The sequence below is a fragment of the Camelina sativa genome, chromosome 8 (genome assembly GCF_000633955.1).
Source record: "Camelina sativa cultivar DH55 chromosome 8, Cs, whole genome shotgun sequence".
Lineage (NCBI taxonomy): Eukaryota > Viridiplantae > Streptophyta > Magnoliopsida > Brassicales > Brassicaceae > Camelina > Camelina sativa.
The window spans coordinates 17,799,894-17,817,689 of NC_025692.1; the positions used below are offsets into that span (position 1 = coordinate 17,799,894).

Genomic DNA, 17,796 nt, shown 5'->3' on the forward strand with positions numbered 1-17,796 from the left:
ATATATATATATATATATATATATATATATATATACTATAGTGTTGTAAGTTGTTGCATAATATGGAACGAAACTTGATAACTATCTGAATAGAAGCCAAACCAAACTGATCTGTAATTCATTCGGTTCCTCAACGAATGATAAATCTCCTAACCCAAACTATCCGATTGAAGGATACAAAAACTCGAATAAAGTACTCATACCCAAATTGCTTATATCTAATCATCAATTGTTAAAATAAAAGTAATTTTAATTAAATTATTAAATAAATATTATATTAAATGTGATGTTAAAAGTTTGCAATTAACTTCTTCTTTTTAGTTAACGTTTTTCAATTTTTAAAAACATTAAAAATTTATCATTTTCTGGAATATCTTAACTGAATTGAATCGAAGTTTTATCTATGCTGGCGGCACCAACAAACATATAAAATATTACCACAACGAAATTCATGTGATTTTACAAGAATTCTACAACAAATGGTTAGATGAGTCCATCGATTTTATTTGTTTGTAGGCACTCATCACTATAATCCCAAAGAATAAATCTAAATTTTGTCAAAAATCAGTATTCAAAAGTAAAAGATTATTGTACATAGTTTATATTGTATATAAGCGAGTATTATCGGATTTCAGTTTTACACTACCAAAATCATTAAGAGAAGAGTTTAGATGCACAAAGATATGCCAAATTATCCCTACAATTTATTAAAAATCATTTTGTCATCATTCCCATATTTGTTGTCATGTCTACTCCAAACCAAAAATTGAAAGGAATTACGGACTAAAAATGCACTATTCATTTGATTCATCAAAATCTTTAGATAATAGCAAACAAACTTTTAAAGACTTACATGATTTTAATATATCTCTCAAAATGACTTGGTGGATTCTCATCCTCCTTGCTTGATTATATAAAGGTATGTATTACTATAAGAAGTTTTACAAGTTAAAATGACTTGGTGGGCTGTTTGTGATATTAAAAATATAATAGAGATGAAAGATATTTCATATTCCTTTTAAGTTTAAATTTGTTTACTTTTAGTGAGAATAGACAGATGACACTCTTTTTACTACTGATGTGTTATTCAAATAATTTTTTTTACTGCTGATGTGTCACTCAAATAAAGAGAATTGACCATCTTTCATAATATAAATTAGAGTTTGGTTTGTAATGCATGGGTATTGGTGATGAGAGCTACCTTCGATCTATGTTTTTTCTTTTTAATATTAAGTTTCCTTCAATAATCATTTCTCTCGATCTTGTCTAATACTAAGTTTTCTCTCGTTAAATAATCATATCTCTTTGATTTTCGTTTGAACTTTTTAATAACGGAGAATATGTATTGTAGTTGTTCCAATCCGGTTTAATGTGCAATTTCTGTTTAATTCATTTAAAAAAACATATAAAAAGGACATGTAATGTTGTTGACATGACAGTCAATCACAATGAAATGTCAAAAAATGAGGGGGGAGGGATAGGGTTGATTCATCAAATTGCTATAATGATAAATTTATCACAATTTCTATGGATTCATGGTTTGATTTTCGAAGATAAAAGATAGGAGAAAGAAGAACATTTTATGAAATTGTCATCTTGTAAATTGTCTGTCTCATATCACACGTGTTAGCATATTTCCCCTTGGATAACATAACCGTGCAAATGCTAAGAGATCACCGTAATACGCTTGGGGACGCTGCTTCATCAATACCTTACCAGGAAAAACCATTGAGACAAAACCATGGTGAAGGAAAAAGAGTACAGCACGCATTACTCCCCCTGTTCCAAGCATCACTAAAAGTCCTTAAGTCTCCGCATTCCAATCTGGTACGTGAGCTTCCTGAATGTCCATGTCGGTAATGATTTGGTGAAGAGATTGACTGAATTGTTGCATGATGGAACTTGTACCACTTGAACTTCTCCGACCTTTTGTAGTTCATGTGTGAAGAAGAACTTAGGTAATATGTGTTTCGTCCGATCTCCCTTAATGTACCCTTCCTTGAGCTGTGCGATGCAAGCGGTATTGTCTTCATATATGATAGTCGCTTCCTTATCATCGGTCATGCCACAATCCGACCTGATATGTTGAGTCATTGATCTCAACCACACACACTCACGGCTGGCTTCATGCATAGCCAAAATTTATGCATGATTAGATGATGTGGCCGCTATGGTTTGCTTCATCGGACGCCACGAAATTGTTGTACCACCGTGCATAAACACATAGCCGGTTTGAGACCTTGCATTATGTGGATCGGATAGATAACCTACATCAGCAAAACCAACTAAACCGTTCCAGTGCCTTTGGGTCGGACAATAACTAAATCTTGCTAGGAGGTTCACGGCAAAAAAAATGTTTGGTCTAGTGTGGCTAGCCAAGAACATTAAAGCTCCTATAGCACTGAGGTATGACACCCAACATAGGAAATTTGGATTCAGCAAACTGACAATCCGCGTATCTAGCCTTAAATAAATCACCCGTAGTTGGCTCTAGATACTTAATAATGGTGGGAGAATCATATCCAACATATATTCCCATTCTCTTTTGAGGTCTCATCTTTGTTCTCTATGGTGGAGCAATAGGTACATAAACGGCACACCCGAATGTCTTTAGATGGGATATGTCTGGCTCATGACCCGTTAATAATTGGGATGGCGAATATCTATGCTCACTAGCTGGCCTGATGCGTATAAGCTCTGCTGCATGTAATATTGCGTGTCCACAAGCCGACACAGGAAGCATCGACCTCATGAATAATGGTCGAGCAATTAATTGTATTTGTTTAATGAGGGATTCAGCTAATCCGTTTTGTGTATGGACATGTGCCACGGGATGTTCCACACTTACCCCCATGGACATACAATAATCATTAAACTCTTGGGATATAAATTCATCAGCATTGTCTAGATGTATAGTCTTAAGTGGAAAATCTGGAAAGTGAGCTCGCAGACGTATGATCTGGGCCATCAATCTAGCAAACACAAGGTTTCTAGTTGATAATAAGCAAACATGCGACCATCTGGTCGATGCATCAATAAGGACCATAAAATATATAAAGGTCCCACAAGGTGGGTGTATTGGTCCACATATATCTCCTTGTATCCTTTCTAGAAAATTTAAATTCTCTTTAGTGACTTTCACTGGTGATGGCCTTGAGTTTCCCTTGTGCACATGCTACACACGTGAGATTTTTAGGGATAACTCGTCTTTCTTTAAGAGTGTGCCCATTTGAATTCATAATTAGCTTACGCATCATTTTAGAACCCGGATGGCCAAGCCGGTCATGCCATAAGTGAATTGTTCATTGAACATTTTGTTCATTGCCATATTAGCCTCTATCATATTAATCTTAGCATGGTAAAGACCAGTGGATAATGCGGTTATAGTCTCTAAGACTTTCTTATGGCCTTGGGCGATTTCAGTAATATTTTGGAGAAAGAAATGGATAAAAATGAAGTCTCACAACACACCCAAAAACGGACTCCAATACCCCATTTTTTGTCAAACGCTTTGTTTATTGCCACAACACACCTACAAATGACCAAAACAACTTAGTTTTGGTCATTCCCAGTGCCATGTGGATGCCACAGATCGTCTGACTCAACATTGTTAAACTCTGATTTAACGTTGTTCGAACATATGTTGAAATTGACAACATTTTATATAGTTTAGGTAGCAAATTTGAATTTTAACAAAGCTCAAGTTGTTATTTTCAGGGTGTTAAACTTTAGGTATAAAAAAACGTTTGACAAATAGTTGAGGTTGATTTTGGCCATTTTCCCGCTTCTGGTAATGGGGCAGTACCATGAGGTCTCATTGCACTGTTCATTAGTAATAACTCATTGTTCTGCTCAGCAAGCAGCAAACAAGAGATTAGACTTGCATATGTCTTAAAACCCTTTTCATGATATTGTTGCTGAAGTAGTATGTTATTGGTGTGAAAGGTTGAGAATGTTTTCTCTAGCAAGTCTTCCTCAGTAACCTCCTTACCACATAATTTCAAGATCGAGACTATCTTAAATAGCTCAGAATTATACTCTTCCACGGATTTAAAATCCTGGATTCTTAGATTTTTCCAATCAAATTGAGCCTTTGGTAGGAGCACCGTCTTTTGGTGTCCATATCTATTTTTCAACTCTGTCCAAAGGTCAAGAGGATTTTCAATGGTAAGGTACTGGTTCTTGAGACTCTCAGCAAGATGATGGCGTATTAGCAAAATCGCCTTGTACCTACTCTTTTCAGTACAATCATTATCATCCTCAATGCACTCATATAGGTCCTTTGGTTTCAGGGTAATTTTAGTGTCCCATGCCCATTGTTAATAATTGTCTCCAGAGACATTAAGTGCAGCATATCGGAGATTGTCGATCTTGGACATCTATAAAATACAAGATATGCACCCGATTATTTTCATGCGGTATTTAAGACCAAAACATGCAATCGCTTTAGTCTAGGCCATGCAGTATTTAAGACCGAACCATGCCAATTGTTTTGGATTATTCCATGCGGTATTTAAGACCGAACCATGGAATTAATTTCGTCTAGACCATGCGGTATTTAAGACCAAACCATGCCATTAATTTCGTCTAGTCCATGCGGTATTTAAAACCGAACCATGCCATTAATTTCGTCTAGGCCATGTAGTATTTAAGACCTAACCATGCCAATTTTAGTAAATAATTTCTTGTCCTTTTAATACATAATTAATATATGCATGAAACAATCCTAGACAACATTTATAATCTAGTATGAACAAGGAAATATGCAAATAATTTTAAGTTTTAAAGTTTTCCTTTTCTCTAGATAAGATTATTTCCTTTTTAGTTTAGTAAATTTTCCTATTCTGAATAGAATTAGGACAAGAGGTTTTTAGGAAAAACTTTTCTCTAGGGTTTCGATTTTAAGTTCTTAGTTTTAGGGTTTCATGCAAGACAAAATTCCGATTTTAAGTTTCAATTTATGCAAGACATAGAATCAATCAAATCAATAACAATGAATCTTATCCTAAGCAATTCTAAACCTCATACAATCCGAATTTTAAAGTTTTAGGGTTTAGGGCTTTTAAAGCTTAGGGTTTTGATTTGTTGATTGTGTAATTATAGATTTTAGGGTTCTAATATAATTTAAAGTTCAAGTTCGATATATGTGTCTGATGAATTCGATTTATTTACCTTACACCGTTCTGAGGTTGGCTAGAATTGATTCGGGAGCTAAAGAACTCGGATATACCTTGAGCTTGATCGCGAACCTCGGACTAGTCATGAACAAAACTTGATCACGAACAGAATCTGACCACGAACGCGGATTGATCACGAACAGGAACCGATGGCCGTTGTGGCGGCGGTTTAGGGTTTTAGGATTAGGGGATTTTTCTCAGTTTGAGCTTAGAGCAAACTCGTGCTGATAACGTGTTGTGAAAGTAGAGATACTCGAATGATGTATTCTCTTGTATTATTAATGATTCAATCGAATAGTACATTATATAGTAAAAGATAAAACCCTAAGTACAATAGAATTCCTAAACCGATATAGAATAAGGTGGCTAATGGGCCTTATGGACTTAGACATATGAATGGACCGGTAACGGAGATCCACTCCAAATGATTTACAACATAAATGTATTTATCATTTTTTTTTTACTTAAACATGTTTATCAGTTTTTTTTAATTGATATGCGCGTATGTTTTGCCACTTTTAATGGGTTTGAGCCCGATAGTGGGCGTTTCCATGATTATCGGCAAAATTCAAAAAACGCTCCATATTATTCCGTCATAAGTGAGTCATGAGGAACGGTTTAGTAATTTACATAAATTGCATGTTAGTGTGGAGAAGAATATAGCTATGTTTAATTCAAGCTTGAATATCAAGCTATGTATTGGAGTCGATATGACCGAACAAGCTTCAACAGACATGTTAAACTTCCACTGAAGAACCGTATTTGCTCTTATTTGCTCTTCCTTTGTTCTGCCATATAAACTTCCACTGAAGAACCGTAGATTTGGTACACCGGAAGATTCAGTAAAACTAAACAAATGCATGGCATGACATACTTATTTTTGACCAAAAACTACACAAATGTCCCTGATATCCATAAAAAAGGAACTCAGTGCTCACAAAGTCACAATGGACAGAACAAAAAAAAACAAACTGTATTGTTGATTTTACTCTGAAAGCTTTGATTCAGTATTCTCTCCTCCGGCCACCGAAATATTCTTGCTCCGACTAAATCAATCCTTCTTCTGCCAAATGTGGAACAAAATTAAAACACATAAGCAACATATCTCTTCTTTATTTAGGAATATGAGCTGAATGATAAAATGATATAACTTACTTAGCTCATCGAAAGAGATTTTGCTAATGCTTTCACCATATTTGATCAGCCGAATCTTCCCTGCAAAAACACAAAAGAATCGTAACAGAGCAATAAACTGATGGTCCGGATCAACAACAATATGAAACCATACATACCATCACGACGGATGCAAATCTCAGGGATACTCTTCACTTCACTGCTGATACTATCATTATACACTCTAGTCTCAATATCACCTTCCACATAAACCGATGAGCTGTGTAACAAAGCACCAGAAAAAAAAAAGTTCAGATGAATACCTACACCTTTCACCTCCTATTTATTAACTGATACCATCAAAGATCAAGCGAATAAAGAAGAAACAGAGATTGGAAACAGAGAAATAGATGATCTTCTAAAGTAACAAACTAACTAACGGACTTATCACTTAGTTAATCTGAAATTAGAACTCTTAAACTAATACACTTCCTTGTTTTAAGATAGTTAAACATGTACCAAAACTTACTTTTTAGCGAGTTTCTGGACAGCGTAAGAGCCAAGCACTTCGTTGTGCACTGCGATTCTATGCCACTGAGCTGGTTTTGGCTGATTGATAGCTCCTACAAGCCTCTGATCAAACATCCCACCTGTTCCTACTGTAAAGATCGTTACTGTCCGCCCGTTCCTTAAGATCTTCTGTACCGGTGATTGCCCTACTTTCCCACAGATTATCGCCTGTGTGAGAATCAAAGGAAATATGTAACCACAGGAAATGCAATCACCCACTCTAAAGATGATATTGGAATCAAGATAACTCAAGTCATGAACCATGCTATGATCGTCAGAATCTAATTCAAGGCATATACAAAAAGATCGTTCCTTTTCAATTGGGTTTTTTTTTGGCTATAGAAACAACAACTGAAGACTTAGATAAGCCTAATTTGATTATCATATTCTTCAGCTACTACTAATGCTCTCAAAAGTGTAAAAGTGTTCCAAGATTGAATCTTTTTACCCTATGAACACCGCGAAATCCCCAACCTTTACGGGGATCAACTCCATGAGGTTGAAGCTCAGGTCTTTCTGATACGTTTTCTTCAAAATCTTCTTCTACACCTTCATCAATAGGACCAGTTGAGAACCAAGCCTTGGAGCCTCTCTCAGCACTTATTGCTACATTCGCAAACCCCAATAAGAAACAGATTATAATTTTAATCAAACACATTTCTGAGTAGAACGCTGAAGAGGATATTACCTAGAGGAGATATTAAAGAGGATCTCAGAAGCTTCGAGGCTCTGATGGCGAGTGAGTTCATTTTAAAGCAGGAATGGTTCTGACTTCTGAGAGTTAATCTGCAAATTGAAGTGATTCCTCGCAATTAGGGTTTATACGTCACAGCGATGGAACAATTTTGAATTAGACCAATCAACCACGACTAAGCTGAGAAATGCGAAAGCAGGATTTGGAAGTAAAGAGGGAAATGGCGTACCAGTGAGTTTGAGAAGGAGATAACGCAACACAGAGAGGATGATGAAGAAGAAGAAGAAGAAGAAGAAGACCAAAACGATGTCGAAGTGCTCTGATTCGTTAAACCCTGCGGTGAGGGTTTTTTAGGGTTTAGAATAGGAAAACAAAAATGGCTGGTGAACGGGAAAAACCTTGCCGAGGTAGAGGACGACGGGAACCTTAGGTTGTCTTTTCGTGTAATTACCAAATTACCCTTTCTTTTTTTTTTGAATAAAAACGAGAGGAAATGGATTTTTGCAGATTACAATTTACAAGACCAGAAAAAAGAGAACTCATGTTACTGAGAGGCCCAATTGGTATATAGTTTTTTTTTTCTCAACCCAATTGGTATATAGTTTTACTTTAAAATGTCTAATTAGTGTGGATTAGTAACAAAAACATGTACCAGTCGTGACTTGAAAAATTTATAAAAGTTCGACTGGTAACAAAAAGTAAAAAGTTGTAGAAGTTTGTTATCATATTATTACTTTTCAATTATAGCGACATTACAAAACAAGTATTAGTAATAAAAATTATAAATATTCTAAACAAATAAATATTTATTTATTATTTAAAATTTCATACTAAAAAACCAAATAGTATTTAAAATTGAAAAATATATATTTTACGGATTTATTTGATTTTTTATAATTAAAATATTTGAATTTTACATAATATTCCAAACCGGATTTAGAGTTGACACACTCTACTCGCAACATAATTTAACTGCATATTATATCATAATAAATTTGTAATTATGTACACTCAATCCTAAAGGAGAAACTTATAATTTTCATGTTAAAATAATATGTAAATTATATCATATTTATATCTTACTAAAAATAAAAACTAATTTAAAAATTAATAATATTATTCTCAAAGAAAAAAGGAAACTAATACTGTCTCATATTTGAAAAAAACTAAATAGTTGTTCCATATTTTGTAGCCTCATACATAATAATTTTAAATTAAAATATACTAACATTATCATAAATTAATCAAAACTGCATAAAACTTTATTATTTTCTTCAAACTTGTATGCTATCCTAAAATTTGGATCAAAAAATTTATGCCAATTGTATTGTATTTTTAATACAAAGTAACTATACTCTTTTGTATACTATTTTTATAATTTTTGCATAAGTTTTGCATCATATTTGCATAATACTTATTATTATCTTTTTACAATTCTCTTGCTTTTATGATCAAAATTTAAATACATAATCCTATAAAAAAGGATATATGTTTTTACCTTCATTTATTTTAAACTAATTTTATTTTCTATATAATTTATTAGTAGTTATCAACTTTTGCATATAATAAAATTTTATCTCAGATCCACTGCTGATGGAAAATCGAGTTTCTAGAAATTGGTTGTTAGAAGAATATGACCCAGTATAGTGCCAGTCGGCTATTGGCCTGCCTAGACATTTAACAGATTGTGAATCAAATTGTGAAAATCGATTCTTCTCACTATCTCTGAACTTGTTTCTTTCGAAAGAGAAAGATAACTTAATGCAAAAAAAATCAAAAAAAAAAAAAAAACAAACAAACAAACAAACGCCAGCAATCATATTTTGACACGTAGAGGGTCTTGGAGGGTCTTATTTTTTCTCGGCAGAGACACGGTTATCTGAAAATCTAAAATTAAAATTTGATTTTTATTATGTTTAATTATTAAAAAATAAAAGAGATCCTTATCCGTATAACCGATGTGAATGCTCTTATAACCTTATTCGATCAAGTAAATTTTATATTGTTTTGTTTATATAAAATACACGGGTTGCTCGAAAAACTTAAATGAATTTTGATATATAATTTTTTTTTTGTCAAACAATTTGTAGTTTACTATTTCTCGTTAGTTGAGTACAAGTTTTTATTTCTAAAAAAAACAAAAAATGCTTCTTCTTTTTCTNTTTTTTTTTTTTTTTTTTTTTTGTAATGAATTGTTAGTTTGCAGAAGACAAAAAAATCTCTATTATTATTTGTAAAGTCGTTTAACTAATAAACCTTTATTTCATAAGAAATTACAATGATATGCCATTGGAGTTATTACCAAATAATTTATTTATGATAAGGATAAAAGCGTAATTATATTGGTTTTGAAATTCGGATAAACACGAAGATCCTTTTTAAGACGAGACGAGATGAAACGGATAAGACGGAACAAGAGGAGATGGATTGGGACGTGAGGGGACAGGACGTGATATGACGTATTTTCCATTTCAAAATAAATATAATTAATTTTTTTTTAATTTACATAAAAATAATGTTTATAAAAATATTTTGTTCCGTAGCACGGATTAGTACCTAGTGAGTTTATTATTTTAGGAGATGACGGCAACTTGTGACATCATAAAATAAGTGAATGAAAAACTGAAAAGGCCAGATCCACGCGGAGTGAGGTTTGAAAAAGTCTCCGGTCAAATCCCTTGACTCAAATTTTCTAATTTATGTTTTCCCTTAGAAACATTTGCTTAGGTTCAAATCAATCATTGGCAAATTATTTTAAGTTTATGTTACTTATATTATTAGTATACAGTATTATTATGCATGTTTTGTTGATGAATCTTATATCACTAATAGTCACTTATATATAAAATAAATAAAATTTTACGTTTGTCTTTTCTAGCATTTGGAATTTTGGATAGAGAACACATAAAACACCTTCAATAACAATAACAAACATGGGAATACCTCAAGTGATTAGTTTCAACTTTGGATTTGATCTGATTATGTGATTTTGATTGCCAATCTCACCTAAAAATTTGTGAATAGTCTTCAAAGAGAAAAATTAGAGTCGAATTATTTATCCAAAATAACAATGATCTTCAAACTCTAACTTCGTTGAAAAAATAATCGACATGGATAATATAACAATGTCAAATCATATTATTTATCTATATCAGTTAAACTCCAAATTTTATGAAAACCGATCGTTACAAAGTAGATGTAACCTTTTTGTGCGTGTGCAAATCTTAAAATGTAAGTTTGTGCAAACCTAATGTAGTACTTTATCACTAGAAACAATACTATATATTAGAGACTAGACATATGTTAACTCCAAATAAATAGACTTTGACTCTAAATATTTACTTATATAGTTTAAGTAAGTAGACAATTCATGCATCACAAAGCCCAGAGGGGGTATTCAACTTATATTTTGAAAGATTTGGTAGGATTTTAACATTTTAGGATTTTGGAAGATTATGTGAGTTTTTAGGAGATTTGATTGTGTTTTAGATTTTTTATATTTTAATTTAAAAATTAAAATGTGATTCTGTGAGATTTTAATATTAAATTTTGAGTGATTTTAGAATATTTGATAACACAAACAAATAAAATTTGACTCCATTGTCTCAACTCATCCTAACTACAATCTAACTATTCCGTTACATAAACTTGAGTTGAATGAGTAATGATCAGATAATTTGTCAGACTGTCAACATGAACTTTGTCCCTCTCGTCACAAATCCACTTGATTTGGCAGAGTTCATGAAGTATCTCTATTTTGATAAGAAACATTGCTAATTATTTTAATTTGCCAGACCGTTGCAGATCACATCACAGACAAGAAAGCAGAAGAAATTCGAGATATATTTAACATCTTGATGTTTGAGTGTGTTTACTCATTTCTATTCACTTATACGCTGATTTTTTTTTGGTGTAACATTTCATACATATGACTCTATGAGCAGACAAAACATAAAGAGTAGTGTGATTAGACATTAACTCAAAAAATTTTATTTAGTGTGATTGTATAATTAGTAATCGAATTTGTGATCAATTGTGAATTTGTGACTTGTGTGCTGACAAAACATAAGTGAGGACAAAAGAGCTAGTGTTTGTTTAGTTAAACATAAGTGAAGATGTAAACTTAAGTTGAATGTTTGAAACTCCAATGTCTGATATTAAAATAGAACAATCCAAAACCTACACTTACATTTGAAACCTGCAATAAAATCTGACCACATGCACCTTTAATAAAGTCTGAAGCCTACAAATAAAATCTCGAATATGCTTGAGGTCTGAAATTTGTAAAAGTCTATTTTTTCTTTTGTTGTGTTTGAAGTATTTTTGTTTTGGCTAAATGGTGGTAAGTGAATCAAATCCGAAACTCAAATATTGATATGAACTCAAACTTGAAACAGAAATAAACTCAAACTAGAAAACCTGCAACAACTCAAACACAAGCTCTCAAAAACCTGCAACAACTCAAACTCAAACTCTCAAAAACCTGCAAAAGAATGAACAATTTTTACAATCACAAAACAAAGTGTATCTGTTTCTAATGTGTAGCTCAAGAAATGATTCTACCGAATCAGAAAAGATCATATTTTCTTGATAGACCACAACATTCAAATAATTGAACTCCAAAACAAATTGCAGTTAACAAACTAACGTACGACAAGAAGTGGAACGGCGGAGACACGACCAAGTGTTAACACGGTAGGCGGCAATGTAAGAACTTTGGAAGATGATTGCGGCAAAGAATTGTCGAGCTCACTGCGACCACTGAAACTATTTCGGGAAAAGGAAGTTAGTCTGCCTTGCTCTAACGAAGAGGATGAAGAAAACCAGGAGAAGCGATGGTGGCCACATCTATGAATCAGAAACTTCAGAGCTGTACGGGAGGAGTTACGGAAGCGATGAAGCTATGTTTTCTTTTTTGAAATCCTTCAAAATTCTATCTCATAGGGTATGATTTTATTAGTGATATTTTTCAACTAAAAAACAAAAAAAGAGTCTTCTAAAATCATTCAAAGGAGTATTTTAAAAAAAAAGTTGTGATAATTTAAATAACAATAGATTTCAAGTTAGTTTTATAAATATGTGATTGTAAATTATTTTAAGTGATTTTAAATTTATGTCAAGTTGAATAACATAGAATTTAAAATTTTTTTTAAAAAATCATCAATTGAATAACGAGGGATTTTAAGAATACCATAAAATCTTCTAAAATAGAAGTTGAATACCGGTAGATTGGTTGTTACGGAAACGAATATTTTCGTTAATTTATGAATAAAAAAAAATCATCTTTCAAATGCATTAAAACATAATTCAGTTGATGGCAATAAAGTTATACGTATCAATCATGAGATATGGAATTTACGATGGAACTTTCTTTTAATTTGAGACTGCACTTTGACGATGGACTTGGTCAGCAGAAACCTTTTTCTACGATCTTTCTATTATTATTAAATTATAAATGTTTTTTTTTGAAACACAAATTACAAATGTTATAAGGATATAATAAACAAATATTATGGAATTTCCTCTGCATACCTTAAATGTTAGAATTCAGAGTGTCAAAATAGTGAATACCAATGAACTTATTTTGAATTAGTTAATCAGCTTTGTTAGAAAATACGAAAAGAAATAAGTATATATTGTATAACTGAGATTTGGTATAATAATAGTTTGTGCTATTGCTTCATATTTAATTCAGTAGAATATATGAAGAAGTTGCACACACACAAAATAAATATAATACCCAAACAAAAAAAGCTGTTGTTGTCAAAAGAAAAAAACCAAAAAGGTTATGCTACACAAATAGAAATCATGTAAAAAAAATACGTTTGCAAATAAAATATTGAAAAAAGACCTTAACTACATCCACAAAGCTATAGTTTGAGACTGAAAAGGTACAGTTATTTTTATATGATTATTAAGTAAGACCACTGGATTTAAATAAACTAATCAACTTAGTGAAACTAAAATAAATCCAAATTTGAATTGGTCAGCATTAGACCCTTCAGTAAACACCACCACTTATATACACTCTGGAACTAAAGATTTCTTAATAAAATTGAAGACCAAAGACTTTTCTCAACTTTGAATCTTTATATAATAGTTTTGATCACTTGGGTCAAATTTTCAAACACATCTTCACTCACATCAAACTTTTTTAAAATCCCTTAAATTCCAAAAGAACACGCTTTGTTTTAAAAACCATCCCCCCACAACCAAAACATTCTCATCATCAAATACCAAAAAAAAAACTTCACATCTTTCTCTTAAGCCTCTCAAACATATGTTTTCAATCTAATGTCCTAAACCTTACCGGGGCACTAAAACTGACGGAACTACTCTATTGGTGAGGTAACTAACTACTAACATGGAAATGATGAATTGGGAACAGAGGAATTTGCTAAACGAGCTGATTCATGGACTAAGAGCTGCAAAACAACTCCAAGCTTCCCCGGCGCCATCGTCGTCATCTTCTTCTTCGTGTTTGACGTCGGAGATGAAGGAGACTCTCTTACAACAGGTAGTTTCTTCCTACGAGAAAGCTATTATGATGCTGAACGGATCACACAATCCAACGACCGAGAGGGTGATGGATCCGGTAGTTAACTCCGGTAAGGTTCCGGAATCTCCAGCATCGATTAACGAAAGTCCGAAAAGCGAAGAGTTCCTCGATGTGGGATGCAAAGATTACAGTTGCAAAAAGAGGTAAAAAAAAAATGTTGAGAGTTGTAAGTTGTAACTAAGGAAGAGATCATTTGTAGCACTTTTAATAATGTGGAAACAAGATTATAGAGTTTTTTTATTAGTGATCTTAAAATTGTGCAGGAAGATGTTGCCAAAGTGGACAGAGCAAGTGAGAATTAGTCCAGAGAGAGGCTTAGAAGGACCTCATGATGATGTTTATAGCTGGAGAAAATATGGTCAAAAAGATATTTTGGGCGCCAAATATCCAAGGTAATTAATTATTATCATACTAATTTGTTCTTAATTTCTTAAAGATGACGTTTATTATATAGACTAATTTGTTGTTTTTTGTTTTTGTTATTGCAGGAGTTATTACAGATGCACATTTCGTAACACACAGTGCTGTTGGGCTACAAAACAAGTCCAAAGATCGGACGGTGATCCAACGATCTTCGAAGTAACATACAGAGGAACACACACTTGCTCACAACAGGGGAACACACCTCCACATAAACGAGCGGAAACTAAACCAAACCAAAACCACATAGTAGAAGTCGTAAATTACCAAAACAACCTCCTCGACAATCTCAGGACCAATCTCACCGTACGTACCGACGGGCTTGAAGGCCACGGTTTCTCGTTCCCCGTTACGCCGCCGCCGTTTTACTCTTACGAAACGTTTTGCCACGTGGGTAGCTCTGGTCCGTCAGATTTCACCGGACTGATCTCCACTAATACCTCCACAGGAAGTTCTCCAATCTTCGACGTTGATTTTCAATTTGATCCAACGGCTGAAATTGACACCACTGGCTTCCCCACGTTTTTACACGATTCGATTTAATTATATATTACTTTCATTAGAGATTTGATTATTATTATTCTTGAGATTAACTATAATATAGTGAGCAACCAAAGAAAAATGAAACTAGTTTCACCTTAACTGAAATCTTAAAAAGCAGAGTTATTTTTGCATAAGGGAGAGAGATGTTTAATGTGAGCAAACTTGAACATTCTCTTCTTCTTTTTTTTCTACTGCTCAGTTAGTTTTTTTTCCTCTACGAGACAGTCTTGGTCTTATTGTACTCTTCCACTTCTTTCTTGTAAGCTTCCATTAACTCAGCAGCTTTTTGATTATAAACTTGTTTCTCCTCTTCACCAAGTTCCTACAAAAGGAAGATACATTTCCCAATCAATTTCATGATCAATGATTATAAAACTCATACTCAGTTCGGGTTTTGTAAATTATCATACCTTCCATTTCAATGAAATGTGAGCAGTAAGAGTTGAGTTGTTGATCCCAGGATGCTCTTCTGCTACACTCTTCCTTGCATCTTTGCTGTAAAGACAACAATGTTTACAAAAAAAACAGTAAGAAAAGATTTGAGATTGGATCTGATTGTTTTGTGGATTCAGGGTTTTGAGTATACCAAAAGAGTAAGTATGAAGAAGCAGGCTTTTTTGGTTTGTTAGGATCAACATCCTCGTTCTTCTTCTTGGTTTTGGTTGCTTCTTTCGTCTTCTGCAAGATACATGTCTACTGTTAGTGAATGACTTGAGCCCAGGATAGCAAAATGCATTGTAAGTGAGTTAACTAACCTTTATGATATTGTCGTTTTTTTCCTTCTTCTTGAGAAGTTGGAGAGCTTCTTGTTTATGGAGCTTCATGAGTTCCTCTTCTTCTTTCTTCTGGCTCATGGCTTCTTCTTCCTTTGTTCTTTTATATCCTTCCATTTCTTGAAGATATATCTCCTTGTTCTTCTTTGCCATCTGTTACAAAAGTTCCACAATATGCACACATACGTTAGAACCATCTCTTTATTAAATTCACTTCTTAACACAGCAATGTCGTCTATGATGAACTATACCTGATCGTAGGGAGCCTTTTGTTCTTCAGACAAGCTCTTCCACTCTTCTCCAGTCATCTTAGCGACCTATAATCATCATTCATCCACACCACTTAAGCTTCAACAGTTTCAAATGACAATTGAGAAAAGACAACTACTAATTCTTGACTTTTACCTCCACTACGCTTTTGTTATCTCCTTTCAAAGCAGCTCTCCTCTCGTTTGCATAGATCAAGTAAGCAGATACGGGATGTTTTGGCTTCAGAGGATCCTTAATCTTCCTGCAAAACGAGAAAATGCAGTCAGTTTTCTTACTTATATGTTGAGTGAAATAGTGACATCAGTATCATTACTTGGCCTTTTTCTTGTTGTCCTGTTCAGCTTCCTGAACAAAATGGAGATACTGATCAAGCAGTTCCATTGCAGTTTTCTGCTTCTGCTCATCATCAAGAAGCTTCATGGCTTCCTTTTCACGCTTCTCCTTAGCAATAACCTGAAGGTAAACTTCCTTATCTGCTTGGTACTTCTCCTCATAAGGCTTCTTCTCTTCTGCACTCACAGTCTTCCACTTAGCACCCAGAATGTTTGAAGTCTCCTTGAAATCAGCATCTGGATTTTGTTTCTTGATTTCGTTCCAATTCTCCTTACACCACAAAATGTACGGTGTCGATGGTCTCTTAGTTTCAGCACTATCCTTCTTCTTCCTTCCCTTCTTCTCCTCTTCAGTTTGTGCCAAAGATTGAGTAAATGCAAATGTCTGAGGAAGCACAACATAAACATTCCCAAATCAATCACCAAATCACGTCACTGGACATTCAACTTCAACCAAAGCTAATCCTATCTCAGCTAATTTGGCACCAAATTAAGATCTATATCTTAAACACAAGCGTTGAAATCAATCAAATCTCAAATCTCATACAGATTCATCAAACGATAGAGCTGTAACAGAGAATTCAAAGAACCAATCATACTAATCTAACATGAGTGCCAGATCTAAACTGAAACTTCTATCAAACGATTCAACCATCAACTAGCTCCATAACACAAACGATTTTACCAGATTTTTCTGAATTTATCACAAAAGATCATTGAAGCAGAGCTAGATCTAGAGATCTTACCATGTTAGGTTTAAACTCCTTCATCTTCTGCAACTTCTTCAGCTCCGTCTTAAGTTTCTCCTGCTCAACTTCCTTAGTCTCAAGTTCCTCTTCCTTCTTCCTCAGGATCTCGTCCTTCTCCTTTAGCAAATCCTCCGTCTTCTCCTTCTCGATCTTCATCTTCTCCAACATCGCTTGCATCTCCATCAGATCTTTCTCAAACGATTTCGCTTCTTCTTTCCCCTTGGCGGCTGCCGAGACCGGTGACAACAACGGTGACTCGACGATCTCATTCTTCTCCTTCAACGCCTTTCTACTGTTTCTCGATTTCTTCGCCGGAGCTGGATCTGAAACTGTCGCCATCACAAAAAAGAGAGATTGAACGAGAGCGTTTGCGTAAAAAAGAGGTTAGAGAGGAAATTGAGATTTTTGGGATTTAGAGTTAGCGATTTAGTTTAGTGGAGCCTCTCCTCTGGGTTTTATATATAGAAGAAAGAAGATGAAGGCTGAACGGTCAAAACTTTTGAAATTCAAAACTGTTCCTTTTGTGGATAAAACGAAGAAGATTTTTGTTTTTTAATTTTGACCGTTTCAATTGCCCACTAAACCAACTGACTCAA

The 17,796-nt window shown here is 33.8% G+C and overlaps 3 protein-coding genes across 3 annotated transcripts; 1 reads left to right on the plus strand and 2 right to left on the minus strand.

Moving 5' to 3' along the window:
* Window positions 6,016–7,972, minus strand: LOC104707396 (single-stranded DNA-binding protein, mitochondrial). The gene is made up of 7 exons (XM_010423742.2): window positions 7,784–7,972; window positions 7,549–7,646; window positions 7,309–7,466; window positions 6,820–7,028; window positions 6,470–6,570; window positions 6,333–6,392; window positions 6,016–6,240 (listed from the first exon to the last, which is right to left on the minus strand). The coding sequence occupies exons 2-7, from the start codon at window positions 7,607–7,609 to the stop codon at window positions 6,224–6,226; spliced, it is 606 nt and encodes a 201-aa protein (XP_010422044.1). The 5' UTR covers window positions 7,610–7,646; window positions 7,784–7,972; the 3' UTR covers window positions 6,016–6,223.
* Window positions 13,699–15,175, plus strand: LOC104707397 (probable WRKY transcription factor 41). Its single transcript, XM_010423743.1, has 3 exons — window positions 13,699–14,256; window positions 14,377–14,505; window positions 14,602–15,175. The coding sequence occupies exons 1-3, from the start codon at window positions 13,919–13,921 to the stop codon at window positions 15,074–15,076; spliced, it is 942 nt and encodes a 313-aa protein (XP_010422045.1). The 5' UTR covers window positions 13,699–13,918; the 3' UTR covers window positions 15,077–15,175.
* LOC104707398 (high mobility group B protein 13) lies at window positions 15,154–17,680 on the minus strand. The gene is made up of 8 exons (XM_010423744.2): window positions 17,198–17,680; window positions 16,433–16,836; window positions 16,255–16,360; window positions 16,101–16,166; window positions 15,832–16,002; window positions 15,663–15,754; window positions 15,487–15,571; window positions 15,154–15,398 (listed from the first exon to the last, which is right to left on the minus strand). The coding sequence occupies exons 1-8, from the start codon at window positions 17,537–17,539 to the stop codon at window positions 15,291–15,293; spliced, it is 1,374 nt and encodes a 457-aa protein (XP_010422046.1). The 5' UTR covers window positions 17,540–17,680; the 3' UTR covers window positions 15,154–15,290.

Excerpts from the sequence above, each read along its gene's own strand:
- LOC104707396 (XM_010423742.2), bottom strand. The coding sequence starts at position 7,609 with ATGAACTCACTCGCCATCAGAGCCTCGAAGCTTCTGAGATCCTCTTTA. Across the intron at positions 7,467-7,548 it reads CTCTTTAATATCTCCTCTAG|CAATAAGTGCTGAGAGAGGC; the intron begins GTAATATCCTCT and ends TTGCGAATGTAG. Across the intron at positions 6,393-6,469 it reads GATTTGCATCCGTCGTGATG|GGAAGATTCGGCTGATCAAA; the intron begins GTATGTATGGTT and ends GTGTTTTTGCAG.
- LOC104707397 (XM_010423743.1), top strand. The coding sequence starts at position 13,919 with ATGGAAATGATGAATTGGGAACAGAGGAATTTGCTAAACGAGCTGATT. Across the intron at positions 14,257-14,376 it reads GATTACAGTTGCAAAAAGAG|GAAGATGTTGCCAAAGTGGA; the intron begins GTAAAAAAAAAA and ends AAAATTGTGCAG. Across the intron at positions 14,506-14,601 it reads TTGGGCGCCAAATATCCAAG|GAGTTATTACAGATGCACAT; the intron begins GTAATTAATTAT and ends TTGTTATTGCAG.
- LOC104707398 (XM_010423744.2), bottom strand. The coding sequence starts at position 17,539 with ATGGCGACAGTTTCAGATCCAGCTCCGGCGAAGAAATCGAGAAACAGT. Across the intron at positions 16,167-16,254 it reads ATAACAAAAGCGTAGTGGAG|GTCGCTAAGATGACTGGAGA; the intron begins GTAAAAGTCAAG and ends TGATGATTATAG. Across the intron at positions 16,003-16,100 it reads AAAAGGCTCCCTACGATCAG|ATGGCAAAGAAGAACAAGGA; the intron begins GTATAGTTCATC and ends CTTTTGTAACAG.